The 15,718-nt window shown below is 37.6% G+C and overlaps 4 protein-coding genes across 4 annotated transcripts in view; 2 read left to right on the top strand and 2 right to left on the bottom strand.

Annotated features, from left to right (window-relative positions):
* The first annotated feature begins 868 nt into the window (after positions 1-868).
* On the top strand, positions 869-5,347 carry SARC_02139 (eukaryotic translation initiation factor 6). Its single transcript, XM_014304117.1, has 4 exons — positions 869-1,349; positions 3,144-3,381; positions 4,240-4,562; positions 5,111-5,347. Exons 1-4 carry the CDS (start codon positions 1,174-1,176, stop codon positions 5,136-5,138), a joined length of 765 nt encoding a protein of 254 aa, XP_014159592.1. The 5' UTR covers positions 869-1,173; the 3' UTR covers positions 5,139-5,347.
* A 147-nt stretch (positions 5,348-5,494) lies between these two features.
* On the bottom strand, positions 5,495-7,983 carry SARC_02138 (hypothetical protein). Its single transcript, XM_014304116.1, has 4 exons — positions 7,793-7,983; positions 6,707-7,609; positions 6,297-6,474; positions 5,495-6,141 (listed from the first exon to the last, which is right to left on the bottom strand). The coding sequence occupies exons 1-4, from the start codon at positions 7,921-7,923 to the stop codon at positions 6,136-6,138; spliced, it is 1,218 nt and encodes a 405-aa protein (XP_014159591.1). The 5' UTR covers positions 7,924-7,983; the 3' UTR covers positions 5,495-6,135.
* Positions 7,984-13,543: 5,560 nt separating this feature from the next.
* SARC_02137 (hypothetical protein) lies at positions 13,544-14,295 on the bottom strand (the record flags this gene model as incomplete). The annotated part of the gene is made up of 2 exons (XM_014304115.1): positions 13,544-13,973; positions 14,165-14,295. 2 exons carry the CDS (start codon positions 14,293-14,295, stop codon positions 13,544-13,546), a joined length of 561 nt encoding a protein of 186 aa, XP_014159590.1.
* A 1,088-nt stretch (positions 14,296-15,383) lies between these two features.
* The window catches only part of SARC_02136 (hypothetical protein), an 8,508-nt gene continuing 8,173 nt past the window's right edge, over positions 15,384-15,718 (top strand). Inside the window, exon 1 of the mRNA XM_014304114.1 lies at positions 15,384-15,629. Coding sequence (XP_014159589.1) covers positions 15,494-15,629 — 136 coding nt within the window. The 5' untranslated portion in view covers positions 15,384-15,493. The remainder of the gene's footprint in view (positions 15,630-15,718) is intronic.

Genomic DNA, 15,718 nt, shown 5'->3' with positions numbered 1-15,718 from the left:
TATATATTATTATATATATATATATATATATAGGTTATATATATATATATACATATATATATATAGGGTTATATATATGTGTGAGTGTGTGCGTGTGGGTGGGTGTGTGTGCACGTGTATATGTATATGTGTGTGCTATACATGATATATATATATATATATATATATATATCTGTGTGTGTGTGTATGTGTGCGTGTGTTTTGTGTCGGTGTTTGTGTCTGTGTCTGTGGCTGAGTGTATGTGCCTGTGTCTGTGGCTGAGTGTATATGCCCGTGAATATGTCTGTGTTTGTGTGTATGTATGTATGTATGTATGTACATTTTCATGTGTGGTGGTACATATATCAGTCAATTGCTACACGGGTAGACAGAAAAAAACTATTGTAGCACCTTTTGAACTTAAGAAATATATCTTTGGCTTACTGTAATACCCAGGGGTTCTTTTATGATTCACTTTTATTTGATATGTGTGATGAATTACAAGTAATGGTGACAGAAATCTGACTCTAGATGTAAAAGACGCCCTCTGTACGGATTGCGTTATTGCAAGCACTTTCAGATGATAGTCTCTACGCTCTCAATATTTAAACCACCACCTATATCCGCACATAGCCCTGTGTATATTTAGAAGGCGGCGATTATCCACACTTCCACACCGCACCCACTGCAGTCAGCAGAAGTTCAAATTGTGGATTGCTGTCTAAATTCTAAAAGTTGTCATACTGTCAAAACTTGAAAGTCATCAATTATTATTTTCTCCAATCTGCATACGAACATTCTCTCGGGGGGCGGGCGCTTCCATCCGAAATGAGCGGATCTATTTTTAGAATCAACTTCCGAGTTGTACCGGGCACACTGCAGTGACTGCACCGACTACCGAGAGCGAGTATGAATTGAGAGGTCGGCCGAAAAGTAAAACACATGTCCGAGAAATTCTGGTAATGTGATAATAGTTCCAGCTGGTGCGGACTGCATAGTGGTATCTTCGATATTCTCTGGTTCGCTTATTCCTAGTATATATACGTATACTTTCAATAAGTCAAGACTAGCATATTCACATCAAAACATATTCATTGGTTTTTGTAACTATCCGACCTATCCCTTGTGTTCACAGAAACACATACACCCACCATTCAACACTTTAACAACGAAGAAACTATCGAATATTTCAGTATGGCTGTGCGTGGTCAGTTCGAAAACAGTAATGAAGTCGGAGTTTTCTCCAAGCTCACAAACTCATACTGCCTAGTAGCTCTAGGAGGTAGTGAGAGTTTCTACTCAGTGTTTGAGGGCGAACTAGGGGATATTCCCAACTTTCCGATTATCCACTGCTCCATTGCCGGAACCAGGTATGGTTTTATAAAAGTATGACAGGTATATACTTATGGTCTCGTAAATGTATATGTGTAGCTAACACATATGATCCTTCTTTATGCCTATGTGCGGCAGCTATATATGTGATCGGATGAGTGCAAAAGTGTGACACGTATATATACCTAAATTCAGCATATTGTTGTAATATATATATATGTGTGTGTGTGTGTGTGTGTGTATTTGGATCGCTGCATAATATCTATCTTGCGATGACGTTACGTATTTTAGTCCGTTTCATTGAGAATGTATTTTATAAGTAGACCTTGGACTGCTAGTAGGGGCGAATGTATATGTATATATATATTTATACATGTTTATATCTATGTATATATGTATGTATGTATGTATTTATATGTATATGTATACTTACATATATATATGTATATGTATACTTACATATATATATGTATACTTACATATATATATGTATACTTACATATATATATGTATATGTATCTCTCTCGAACAGCTGAATCATGCACTTTCACGGTGTTTACGACACCTCTTTTGTACGCAAGCGCTACTTTGATAACCAATGCATGTAAAAGGGATAGATGCTTGCAAATGGTTGAGCCTGGACTCGTCCACTTGACGTGTAGATGGCACCAATTATTTGCATATATACTACAGATTACTCCAACTCTGACATAGAATTCAACTTATATTTTGTGTAACCCAAAATAACTTAAGCGTTCGACAGAGTATGTGAGCTAGAACTTGAATTGAAAGGACTGTTCATCGTACATTGTTGCAATTTTGTCTTATATTACAACTGCGTTCATTTCTGTACTAGGGTGGTTTACATTACTTTGTTTGTTTTTATTGCCTTTGCTAGTATACCTTTACCCGAAACGAGCGAGGCTGCACGCTAATTTAGATTTTGTTTTTTTTCGCATATTTAAGCAGACTTTCGTACATCAGACTTAGTTAGAGCTTGCCTGCTGTTTCTTTGTTGTAAACCGAATTACGTGCTCCGTCTACCCGTGGTCTTTCTATGCATATACGCCTAATATAAATATAGTTTAGATATGATTCCCGCATTACTGTTGGGTTCTCTGGTGGTATCACTCGAGTGTGCCAAGCTAGTTTGTATCCGAGTTGTGAGTATCTCAATAGTGCTGCACCTTCATATACTGTATTGTCAGAAAAGTGCTTCTCGATTTTTTCCGTCCAAAGCTTCTCGAATAGCCTCGTGAGATGGCTTAAGTAATTGTGCGCACTACAGAACACTTCATAGTCGCATCGATTGTTGTTAAGTAGGAACTAAATTATTGAGGATTCTGTGTGAGATGTTACACTTACTTACGTGCTTGCTGGGCTATGTAAGTGGATTTTATCCGCACTGACTGTGAAGTGCTGTGACGAAGAATGGAGTAGGGTGTAACGGAGTTTGGAACAGTTGTATGTGTGTACTACTACGATGCATCCTGCTGGTTATTTGTAGGATATTGCCACCAGCTATCAAGGTGTTCCCTCTTATTTAGTGTCGGTTTCCGATTGTATGTTATGATTTTTGGTATGTGTTGACCTTCATTTGTACTAGTTTCTGCATGCATTCATTTCTGTGGGTGTTTCCATACGTATATGATCTACGCCCAGCGATTTGACCATAGACAATATAGTATGGAAATACTCCTTAGTTGAAAGTATTAAGAATTTTTTAACCCACCGTATCTTTGCTATTACACAACGTATTTATATATATATATATATATCTAATATTAGTCTATACATACATCATATTAATATGCCAATCTACATCTCAACAGAATCATCGGCCGATTGTGCGCCGGAAACCGACACGGCCTATTGGTTCCCAGCACAACCACAGACGGCGAGTTGCAGTTCTTAAGGAATTCGCTTCCCGATGGAGTCAAGTTACAGCGTGTGGAGGAACGCCTGTCTGCCTTGGGAAATGTGATTGCTTGTAATGACTATGTGGCACTGGTACACCCGGATCTGGACAGAGAAACAGAGGAGATTATTGCCGATGTGCTTAATGTAGAGGTAAGTGGATGTCAGATAGTTGGCGTAAGTGCGTTTGCGCTCTTGTGGCTGTATGTAATATATATATATGTGTGTGTGTACGTACCTACTTTGTATAATAGCTTGGGTCCGCCCTCTGGACACAACTGGGTAGATGTGTATACTTACAGAAATGGTGGTCCGTGTGTGACTAGGTGGCTGGCAGTAGACTTGGCGCTCATCACACAAGCGAATAGATTTCACGAATAACTTTCTGGGGCTTTTCCATGTGTAGCAGCTCCCCAATCTTGTGCTTGGTAAATGTGTTCTATGTAGAAATCTGAAGTAGTGATACGGAAGAGTGGATGATACCTTCGAGATTGAAACGGTAGCTTTATCAGACTTGATGGGAGCGCAGCGCATGAGTACTTCACACCTCCTTTGGTGTTGGTAGTTGCGTGATGTCTTGATTTCTCTCAAATGGTGCATGTGTGTCTTCGTATTGATAGCTGCGGTTCTGCTGGTGGTCTGCTCTGACTCGGCTTTACATCGCTACTCGTGATGCCATAGAACATCTGCCACTCGTCAATGACCTACCGAGAAGACTATATAGACTGTGCAAGCGTTCGATTCTTTATCCAGATCCGTAATGTGTATCTGTGGCATATATTTATTTTTATGTATCCGCTATATATGGGCAGAAAGTTGGCAGCGTGTTTTCCAACCATGAATACTATTGCGATAGACCTTGTGTATTTTATGTCTAATCATTATTAGGATACCTAAGCCTTGGCTCGTAAGCAGGGCGTATTCCACATTGTTTATTGCTATATACGACATTTGTATCACTGACAGTCCGCTCACCCAACAACTCTCCATGCCCTCTCCGCACGCGCACAGGTATTCAGACAAACAGTAGCCGAGCACGTGCTCGTAGGCAGTTATTGTCAGTTCAGTAATCAGGGCGGTATGGTCCACCCCAGTACCACCGTTCAAGACCTCGAGGAGTTGTCCTCGCTCTTACAAGTACCCTTAGTCGCCGGTACGATCAACCGTGGTAGTGATGTGCTGGGTGCTGGTATGGTAGTCAACGATTGGGTGGCCTTCTGTGGCATGGATACGACGGCCACCGAGCTGTCGGTAGTGGAGAGCATCTACAAACTGAACGACGCCGCTGGACCTGGACGTGTGGCGAATGAGATGAGAGATTCATTAATCGATTCGTATGTCGTTTGTGCTTTGTATTATACCTCCGTGTCTGAGATCATGCATCTCATTGTTGTATGTAGAAACTGTGATGTATATGTGTATGATTATATATATTTATATAAGGTCGTGTGCTAGGACTGCGGCTGCGTTACATCCTAAAATTCGGAACTCTTTAATTCGTACTCGTAAATTGCAGACTTTGCGTTCATAGTCATGCCTACATGTTCCAGTACAATCGAATAAGTCGTTGGGTTGCCATTTTATTTTTATTTTGAGTCATGTGGTGTTGATCCAAGGCTTCATCATTTGCCTATTCACCCCATCAGGATTTGTTGCAGTGTACTAGTGACCTATGCTGTGTCCAGATGCATACGTACCTTCGTTGTAGAATGTTATGCACATGGCTGCTCGCTCTCATTACCTTGGTCCTTCTGCAGCAGAGGGAGGCAGTTTCACGCATGGGTCGTACGTAGTACGTAGTGCGGGCTGACTTCTTCAGACACTTCATATGTATGCTGAAAACCAACTTATTATCGTTTTCTTTTCCTTTTCGCTACCACAGAGTACAACCGTGGACCAACAACCGATAAAAATAGTCATTAAATGGATCTGCTCTAATTTTGTTTGTGGTTTATTGAGCTTCAATACGGACTTGAAAGAGTTCTTCTTCACCCTATTCATATTTTTCTATATATTGACGTTGTACTGCACGTGTTGATTCAAGACTCGGATGCGATTAAATATTTATTTCAACTAGTGGTAAATAAATTGCTAAATAGGATGTACATATTCCTACATGGTTAAATGATTGGATGTAGATTTTCCTACATAGTTTTGATCTCCGGGATCGTATTCTTATGAGATGCTTATTTCAATATAGCCATGCGTTCGAGCTTGTATAGTAAAATAGTAAACCTTCATCTTGCCAAGTCGGAAGTCAGAGCAGCAGCATTGCTCAAGAGCTATCTGAACTTTTAAAATACCCCTCGCGTGTAAGTGTACTTTTATTTTGAAAATTTGACGTGTATTGATTTTCAGTTTTTCTGGCCATATAGTCAGCTTCCTTTTTATCAAGTTGTGTGTTCAGCAAAATTGCTCGAGAGGTAGCTTGGCTTATTCCAAACAAACACCCGTTTATAAATTATATTGATGGGAGTGTATTGCGAGCTTATTCAGTCTCAGCTACTCGTATTAGGCTTCTATCCCCAGCTTTTCGATAGCCAGATCTATGTACAATTCGCGTTGAGCACATTTTACTGTACCGAATCAGGTGTGATTTCAAAATCTCCTAATCGACCCTCGGTCAGTCGAAATAACTCCTCTATTATATTTGTTTTCGAAGCTATATATGCTAACATGGTTCTCTGCAAGCGTTGACGCCCGAGCATAGAATGGTTTCATTACACTTAGTTGAACTCGGATGATATTTAAATTACACTATCTGATCCAGACATCTCCGGGGGTTTATTTACACATGTAATTTTATATATACTAATAATTTGCATCGCTTTCACTTTTAAACGATTTGTTTTCGTGATGGCATTTGTTGCAACCCTCTTTCACGGTAGAATGGAGTGAGCGGCTGACTTACGCCTGCAAAACAAAACAAAATGTGAAAGTGAATACCAAGCAACCATGGAGGGATACGACGAATTCAAGCACGAAATGCATGTGTATATACTTAAAACGATATACGCTTGAAATGTATACCCTGAGAGTGCATACTACTTGGTACTAATTTAACTTACGTCAAAGACGCCATCATCCTTCACAGCTCCGGCAGGAGCGTATGCGCTTAAGCTTTGCGCCAGACTGTCCCAAGTCTTCTTGGCCTCTTCGGCCAGTACATTTAAACGCTCACTGACGCCCAACTTGTCGTCACCGGCTTTAACCTCTTTGTAGAAGCCCTGCAGCCTCTCGCTGAGCCTGTAGAAAAGATTGAAAAGTGTGCAACGAAACGATAAGGAACCACGATGGCACAAACATACAATTAAGAAACACAAGTAACAGATATACGAGTAGATAGGAGAATGCACGTAGATAAAACCATAGTACATAGTCTTCAAGTTGAAGCAACCGTTATACATAGTTGAGGTATATAGCAACATAAATACATAATTAAAGTAATAAGCAACCATCAATGCGTCATTTGACTTACGCATTCACTGAGGTGTTTATCGACTCGGGTACTTTGTATTCCGATGCTGCAGCGGCAGCGCGTTCTCTAAGCGATGCGACTGTGCTGGTCAGATTGTTCTTTATATCTAGAGCTGTTTGACCAGCGGCTGTTGTGCGTAAATCATCCAGCTTAGCAGACGCCGTAGAACTCGCATCCTGTACCGATGACAGCACAAACGCCTGGGTGGATGCAATGGTCTCGGATAAGGTAGCCTTCTGGCGTTCAATGACCTCTACGTAGTGTTTGAGTGTGGGGCTGCTTTCAGGCAGGGATTGTGTGTACTTGTTGGCCTCAGTCACATTGTGCGCCGCTCGCTGGTAGAGCCGGTTGGAAACTTTCTGTGTGATCTGGAAGATCTTGCCAAATCGACCCTGTTCTGTTGCCAGGGCCAGCTCCTTCTCGTCATCGGCTGAGGCGGGGGATAGATAGTAATCCACATTCTCCTCGATAGTCTTCGTTGTATTGTCATACATCTCGGTAGCTCTCTCCCGTGTAGCAGCGGTTGAGTTCGCTACAGTTTGCGCGGTTGTGTTGTAGTATTCACCTGCTGCTTTCTGTGCATCAGCCGCCCTAGCCTGCACTGCCTCAGCTGCAGCTCCAGCCTGTGCCTGTATAGCCCCGACAGCCTCGCCAGCGCGTGCCGAGGTCTCATTGTACTTCTGAGCGGCAAACTCAGAGTTTTCATTGTACTTCTGAGCGGCAAACTCAGATGTTTCCTTATACTTTTGAGCTGCAAACTCTTGTACCTGGGGTGCTTTCTCCTCAAGGAAGTCTAGTTGTGCATTGGCTGTAGGCTCGAGGCGCTGTAGACCGGGCTGGACGTATGGCCAGAAAACCGCTGAACCTTGTGCTAGAAGTCCTTCTCCGGCTTCTAGTGCTCTTCTATGAAACGCAAATGACCATAAAAGCGTATAGATGTAAAAATTATATTGGGTATCTTGCTGTTTACTAAAGACTAGTTTTCGCATTTTGTTTAATTTCACAATTCCATGGCAGACAACCACGACATTCTACGCAATAACAATGGTATGAATACATAGCTCAGCGGTTGCACACAGAACTTACTTGACGTATTGATTTGATTCCTTCGCCTGTGAATAGAGATTCGAAGCAACACCGGTTGCGTTCTGTACAGGCTGGTAGTTGGCCACCCGCTCCACAGGAGTCTGCTGACTTGTTTGCTGTTGCTCTGCCATGATTAATATACAAAAAAATCCTTGCTGTATAAATGGGGTATGCGCAGGTTTGGAAGTTCGCTATATATGTGTAATTATTTTTCAAAAGAGAAGACCGGTTTTACTTTTTGATTTCATCTCTAGAATTAGAGAGTAAAAAAAGTACAGAATTGATGATGAAAATTATGAAATCGTGTTCAGTTGTTGTTGACTCTTTGTTGTGTTTGTTGGATGTTGTTTCGAATTTCGAGCCATTCCCCCCAGTCTCACACAACACTAGTCTGAGACTCTGAGTGTGAGTTGAATCAGTTGTCACTTGACTGTTGACTTGAGTTTTTTCTATATATTTTAAAAAACAAAAATCTAAATAAGTAAATATATGAATACGGACTAGGGTAGTACGGTTTGCTATTTTTTTATACGTTTTTGGGAAAAATAAGTAAAGTAATCTTCTATATGGCCTACTAGCTAATTACATATGAACCTATTTATGTTTCTGATGATTGATGGTCTTTTTTACTTTACAATTTACATTATGTACATATTTGTTTTCGTTTTTGTTATATTTGTGTTTTGAAACGGCTAGGGCAGACCAGAATTCCCTATTTGACAAGAATACTATCCAAATTAAGGATTCGTTTTTTTTAACAATTTATTTTTTAAAAAACCGGCCAATCTTACCTCATCTCACATTATTCGCAGATTTGGAACTGAATCGTTTGATTCTGATTCGTGATCTGCAAATAGACGATATTAAGCTCATTGTATTATTAATAGATAGAAATAACGAGACACGGTTTTTAAACCAACCCGATTCTGGAAAAGAAACTTTTATGGTGACAGGCTGACAGGTCAGCGTAGGTATGCATTGTGTCGACAAATGACACTTGATGTCATGTTGGCATGTCAATAAGCCAGCCCTCGTATAATATAAATATATATAAATACACCTGTGTGAGTGAGTCCAATATGATCGTAGCATCCTATAAATACTTATACTTCATATTCTAGCATATATACGTTATCGATATGAGCCACCAGGCACCAGCTATTACAACACGAAAGTCTAAACGAGCCAATGATAATTCTAAACACTATACCGTCCCAAGGCCCCCAGCTGCCCGTTCCGGAGGGGAGCAGGATGCAGAAGAAGCGGATACAGGTGTTGTACCTTGGCTTTGGGTAGTGCTGTAAACCATGATCTTTATGTTTGTTTATCAGGTTTTTATCGGTATGCGAGAGATTACATTATTTACTACTGCTTATGAAAGCGCACTCAATAGGTTTACATCTCTGTTACATGTATACATGCTTAAGGCATTACAATAGCTATGTATATATATAAATGTGCGTGTGTGTATAAATATATATATATATATATGAATGTATGTATGTATATATGCATGTATACATATATATATATATATATATATATATATATATATATATATATATATATATATATATATATGTATATAAATATATATATGTGTGTGTGTATAAATGTGTGTGTACGTATGTATAATATATATATATATATATATATATATATATCAGTTCATATATATATGATCTTATATATATACGCACATACATATACATAAATTTACTAATATACATATGGTAAATATATATTTATATATATATAAGTGAATTTATTTATATGTATGAGCGTATGTATATATATATCTGTGTGTGTGTGTATGTATGTATGTACGTATATATATCTGTGTGTGTGTGTGTGTGTGTGTATATATACATATATATATATATGTATATAGATATATATATTTTATATTTATATTTATATTTATGTTATTATATATACATATATATATACATATATCTGTGTGTGTGTGTGTGTTTGTATATATATATATGTATGTATGTATATACATATAAATAGATATAATTATATGTACATATATATATATATATATGCCAATTTATATATATATGCATACATATATTTTCTTGAATATATATATATTAAATGTATGTATGTATGTGTGTATGTATGTACATTTTATGTATGTATGCATATATATATATATTAAATGTGTGCATATATATATTTGTTTGTGTGGTTGTGTGTGTGTATCTAAGAATTTTTATATTAATATATATATATATATATTCATGTGTGTGTGTATCTATGTTTGTATGCATGTATATACGTATAAATATAATGACTTCGTATTTATCCATATATATATATTTATGTATATATATGCATACACATAGTATATGTATAGGTACACATATATATATACATATACATATATGTATGTATATATCTATGTATATGCATATATATATAATGACTTTGTATTTATCCATGTATATATATTTATGTATATATATACATATTTATGTATATAAGTATGTATATAATGACTTTGTATTTATCCATGTATATATATTTATGTATATATATGCATATACATAGTATATGTAAATGTATACATATATAAACATAAATATATATATATATACATTTATGTATGTATATGCATATATATTTATATATGTAAGTATATATATGTATGTATGTATACATATATATAAACATAAATATATATATTTATATATGTATGTATATGCATATATATATATATATATATACATATATATATATGTAAGTATATATATATGTATGTATATGCATATATATATATATGTAAGTATATATATATGTATGTATATGCATATATATATATATATATATATACATATTTATATATGTAAGTATATATATATGCATATACATAGTATATGTATACATATATATAAACATATATATATATATATGCATATACATATATGTATGTATATGCATATATATATATATATTTATATATGTAAGTATATATATATATATATACATCTTTATATATTTATGTATATGCATATATATATATACATCTTTATATATGTATGTATATATATGTATATGCATATATATATATATACATATTTATATATATATGCATCTTTATATATGTAAGTATATATATATATTTATGGATATGCATATATATATATATGTGTGTGTATATATATAAATATAACCATATCTATACATATATATATATATGTGTGTGTGCGTGAGTGTATGTATGTATGCATAAGTAGATATATGTATATATATTTAAATATATACTTGTGTCTGTATCCGTGTCTCTTTGTGTGTGTGTGTATTTATATATATATGTCTGTATGTAAGTGTATATATGTATTGTATAATATATATACTATAATATATCTATGTGTATATATACATATATATATACGAGTTTATATATACAATTCTAAATATATATATATATTCATATATAGTATATATGTTTGTATCTGCATATATGTATGTATGTATGTATACTTATATTTTATATTATATGTGTATTATATTGTATATACCATATACATCCATGGTATATCTATATGAATATATAAGAATATATGTATATATATACTTATATGTATAAATATATATATATATATATATATGTAGCAATTTTTATTATTTTTATGTGTATATATATATCTGTCTGTCTATCTTTGTATGTATGTATATATATATGCGTGTGTGTGTGTTTTATATTTTATTAAATTCAAATGTGCTTGCTTGATTTGTTTGCTTTTCACGTAGCTCGTTATGTAGATCTTTGCACGTATATTGTCATTTATGTTTGTGTGTGATTTGAATGATTGTGTTTAATCCATGTACACTTACCTATCGTCATATGCTATGTTGAAATTTCGACTCAAAATCTGTGTTCATATTCTTTTCGCACTGTTTTATCAACTCTGTATGATGCAACTTATATCGACAAAGTAAGCTATACATCGTTTCATTGTAACTTGGTAGCAACCGCAGATTGCATCGGCTAGTCGCAGAGACTAGTACAGTTGATGACTATCTGGTATGGATAGTAAATTTCCGTCATCAAGGGAAATTTCATCGACACCCATATATCAAGATTTCGTCATCGAACAAACAAAACATAGATGCCCGTTGCTATAGCATTGAGTGTTGTGTAGGGGTGCTCCTGTGGCGAGATGGACACCACTATCCACGCCAGGCACCAACATGGACCAATATTGCGCCATAAACACTCGTATTAGTTCTTCTATCCAGATTTTCGATGGTAAGATCTATACGAGGATCAAGTCGGATATAGCTCACTGCAGGCTTTAGGGTACAAATCAGGTGTAATTTTAAAAACCCCTCCTCGGTTCTGGGTAGTTGATCCGTTCCAAATGATCTAATTTTATAAAATGGCATTTGTTACACTTGCTTTTGGATCAGTATCAACATCGGTTGGGCTGTCGATTGGTCATGCTCTTTTGTCAATATTCAAAACATGTTGAGCGATCGTAGTGCTCGGAAAATGATCTTAATTTGGAATTCAAATTGATGTAAACTGTTAACTTCCGATGAGTTGAGAGTTTTCGGAATGTCTTCTTTCCGACATATTGCTGTCTAAATCTACAGTCGAAATAGCTCCTCAATTCGACTTGTTTCCAAAACTATATGTGCTAATATGATACTCTGCAAGCATTGATGTACGAACACTAAAATGGTATCAATAACCCGGTTTCAACTCGAAAGAAATTAAAAAATACACAATCAGATCCAGACGTCTCCGGGGTTTTATTTACATTAAAAATATGACACTGCTTTGACTTTAATCTATCCGTTCCCGCGATGTAATGTATTGTGTCCCTCTTCCATGGTAGAGATGTATTGTGTCCCTCTTCCATGGTAGAGATGTATTGTGTCCCTCTTCCATGGTAGAGATGTATTGTGTCGCTCTTCCATGGTAGAGATGTATTGTGTCCCTCTTCCATGGTAGAGTACATTGGGCAGCTGACTTACTTCTGCAAACCGAAACAAAGTGTTACAGTGAATACCAAGCAACTACGGAGGGGATACGAAGAATTAAAGCACCAAATGCATGTGTATTTGTTTAAAGCGATATACGCATAAAGCGTATAGTTTGAGCGCACATGCTACCTGATACTCCATTCAACTTACGTCAAAGACGCCGTCATCCTTCACAGTTTGAAGGCCTGAAGTGTGTCGCTGAGCCTGTATAAACGATTGAAAGGTTTGTACGCCGCTCTCTGGGCCCTGGCAATAGAAAAGGGTCGATCTGAGAAGATCTTCCACATTACCCAAGAGGTTTCCAACCGACTCTACCAGCGAGCGGCGTACAACCCCTCATACAGGCTCGGCGAAAGGCTACAGGCCTTCAACAAAGAGATCAAAGCTGGCGATGATAAGTCCAAAACTTGGAGTATTATGACGCAAAGCATATGCGGACTCCTCAGGCAAGGTTCAGCGGTTATCTGGCCATATATCCAGCCCAGTCTAAAGGGCATCGGGCCTGCTGCCAATGCGCAACTAAAGTATCTCGAGGAGAAGACGCTTCAAGTACAAGAGTTTGCAACTCAAAAGTATAAGGAAATCTCTGAGTTTGCCGTTCAGAAGTACAATGAGATCTCGGCACAGGCTGGCGAGGCTGTCGAGGCTTTGCAAGCACAGACTGGAGCTGCAGCTGAGGCAGTGCAGGCCATGGCGGCTGGTGCACAACAAGCAGCCGGTAAATCAAATGTGTATTATAATTATCTACCCTTAGCCTGGACCGAAGACGAGGGAAAGCTCTTTCTCGTCTTCGGCTGAGGCTGGGAGTAGATAATAATCCACATTCGCCTCAATAGCCTTCGTTGTATTGTCATACAACTCGGTAGCTCTCTCCGCCACAGTCTGTGCGGTAGTGTTGTAGCAGTCAGCTGCTGCTTTCTTTGCATCAGCCGCCCTGGCCTGCACTGCCTCAGCTGCAGCTCCAGCCTGTGCTTGCATAGCCCCAACAGTTTCGCCAGCGCGTGCCGAGGTCTTATTGTACTTTTGAGCTGCAAACTCTTGTACCTGAGGTGCTTTCTCCCCAAGGTAGTCTAGTTGTGCATTAACTGTAGGCTCGAGGCGCTGTAGACCGGGCTGGACGTATGGCCAGATAACCGCTGAACCTTGCTTGAGGAGTCCTTCGCCGGTTTCTAGGACTCTTCTGTGAAACGCAGATGATTATATATGCGTATAAGTTTGTGTAAATCATATTGGACATCGTGCGGTTTACTAAAGACTAGTTGTCGCATTCACGTTATTTCCACACATACTAGACAACCACAGCATACTACAGAACAGCAATTGGCTTGATGAACACTTGAAAACATAGCTGAGCAACCACAAACGACTTACTTGACATATCGATTCGTCTCTGTCGCCTTTGAATAGAGATTCACGGCTACACCGGTTGCGGTCTGTACCGGCTGGTAGCTGACCACCCGTTCTACAGGGGATTGATGGATTGTTTGCTGTTGATCTGTCATGATAATAAATAATAAGTAAATTTTTGCTGTATAAAAGTTATACTTGTAATGAACAAATTGAAGAATTGAGGTAAATTTTGGTATTTATTACTCTATTTATTATATTTGTATATACGATACGATATCAAAAAAATTACATATTTACACACTCTCCGTAGAGAGGAGCCTAAAATCAAAAATGCCTAGACTATACCAGCAGAGCAGCCAGCTGCCAGCCTTTATACTCTATACTCTATAGTCTTTATGTGGACTATGGATTATGGAATATGCAATATCCTAGTTATAGGCGAGAATTCTTATTTTTGTATATATAAAAAAGGTCGATCTTGACGGATCGGGATCCCACATATTTTGCAGCTCAGATACTAATCTTTCTATTATTATTGGTGGTTCTCTAAAAGTGAATATCAGGCAAGTTGTGTGTCAGGGGTTTTAGCTCCAAAGCCTCCAATGGCAATTTGTGCAATGTGCACTGCCGCTGTGACTTGTGAGCCTGTGAGTGCGGCCATGGCGTTCAGCCATGGGCGCCGCGTATATCGCACTTCTGACTGTAATAAGACAGGACGTCCGGATGTCGTCATAGCGAAGTAGTTTCCGACGGTGTTATCATGTCGTCATAGCGAAAAGTGCTGTCTTATACCAGCCCTATACTTGCCCAGCTGATAAAAGCCTCCCTATTTGCTAAATATTTTTTTAAGGGGCTATCACTATGCAATATGCATATTTAGCCTTCCCTCTGTATGTATATACTCTAAAAAAAAATGAAAAAATAGAAGGCAATGGCGGATTGGCGGTTGCCTATAGGCTTTTTAAAAAACAGATACTTTCAGAAAATAAACTTTTTTTATTTTTTTGGGGTGAAAATCGATAAAAAGCCTTCTATTTATCATTATGACCAGACAAAATTGGCGCCAAACCGATCCCCTTTTTTGGTGGCATATTTTTTTTACAATGTGCGTGTTCACAAGTGTTGACAGGTGCACTTGACGTCACTGAGCAACAGCCGCCCATAAAATATATTGACATATTTACACCTCCTTTATGTTTTAAAACCCACCGGTGTGATTTCACTGATTTGTACAAAAGTTGTTTTATTTGGTGAATTAGGGTATTTCAGTTTTCGATATGAGCCACGAGGTAGCATAACACAAAGGTCTGAACGAGTCAAGGTCTGTAATCCTAATCACTATACATTTGAATGGCCGTCCCAAGGCCCCCAGCTGCCCGTTCCGGAGGGGAGCAAGATGCAGAAGACACAAATACAACTGCTGTTCCTTGGCTTAGGGTAGTACTGCAAACGATGTTCTTTATGTTCGTCTATCAGTTTTTTATCGGTAAGTGAGAATATTGCTACATCAAACTGCTTGTGATAATGTACTTAATTGGCTCACCTCTTTGTTACACTACGATAGCTATATATATA

Source organism: Sphaeroforma arctica (assembly GCF_001186125.1).
Source record: "Sphaeroforma arctica JP610 unplaced genomic scaffold supercont1.93, whole genome shotgun sequence".
Lineage (NCBI taxonomy): Eukaryota > Ichthyosporea > Ichthyophonida > Sphaeroforma > Sphaeroforma arctica.
The sequence above is the reverse complement of the archived record's forward strand: the minus strand, read 5'-3'. Positions and strand labels throughout refer to the sequence as shown.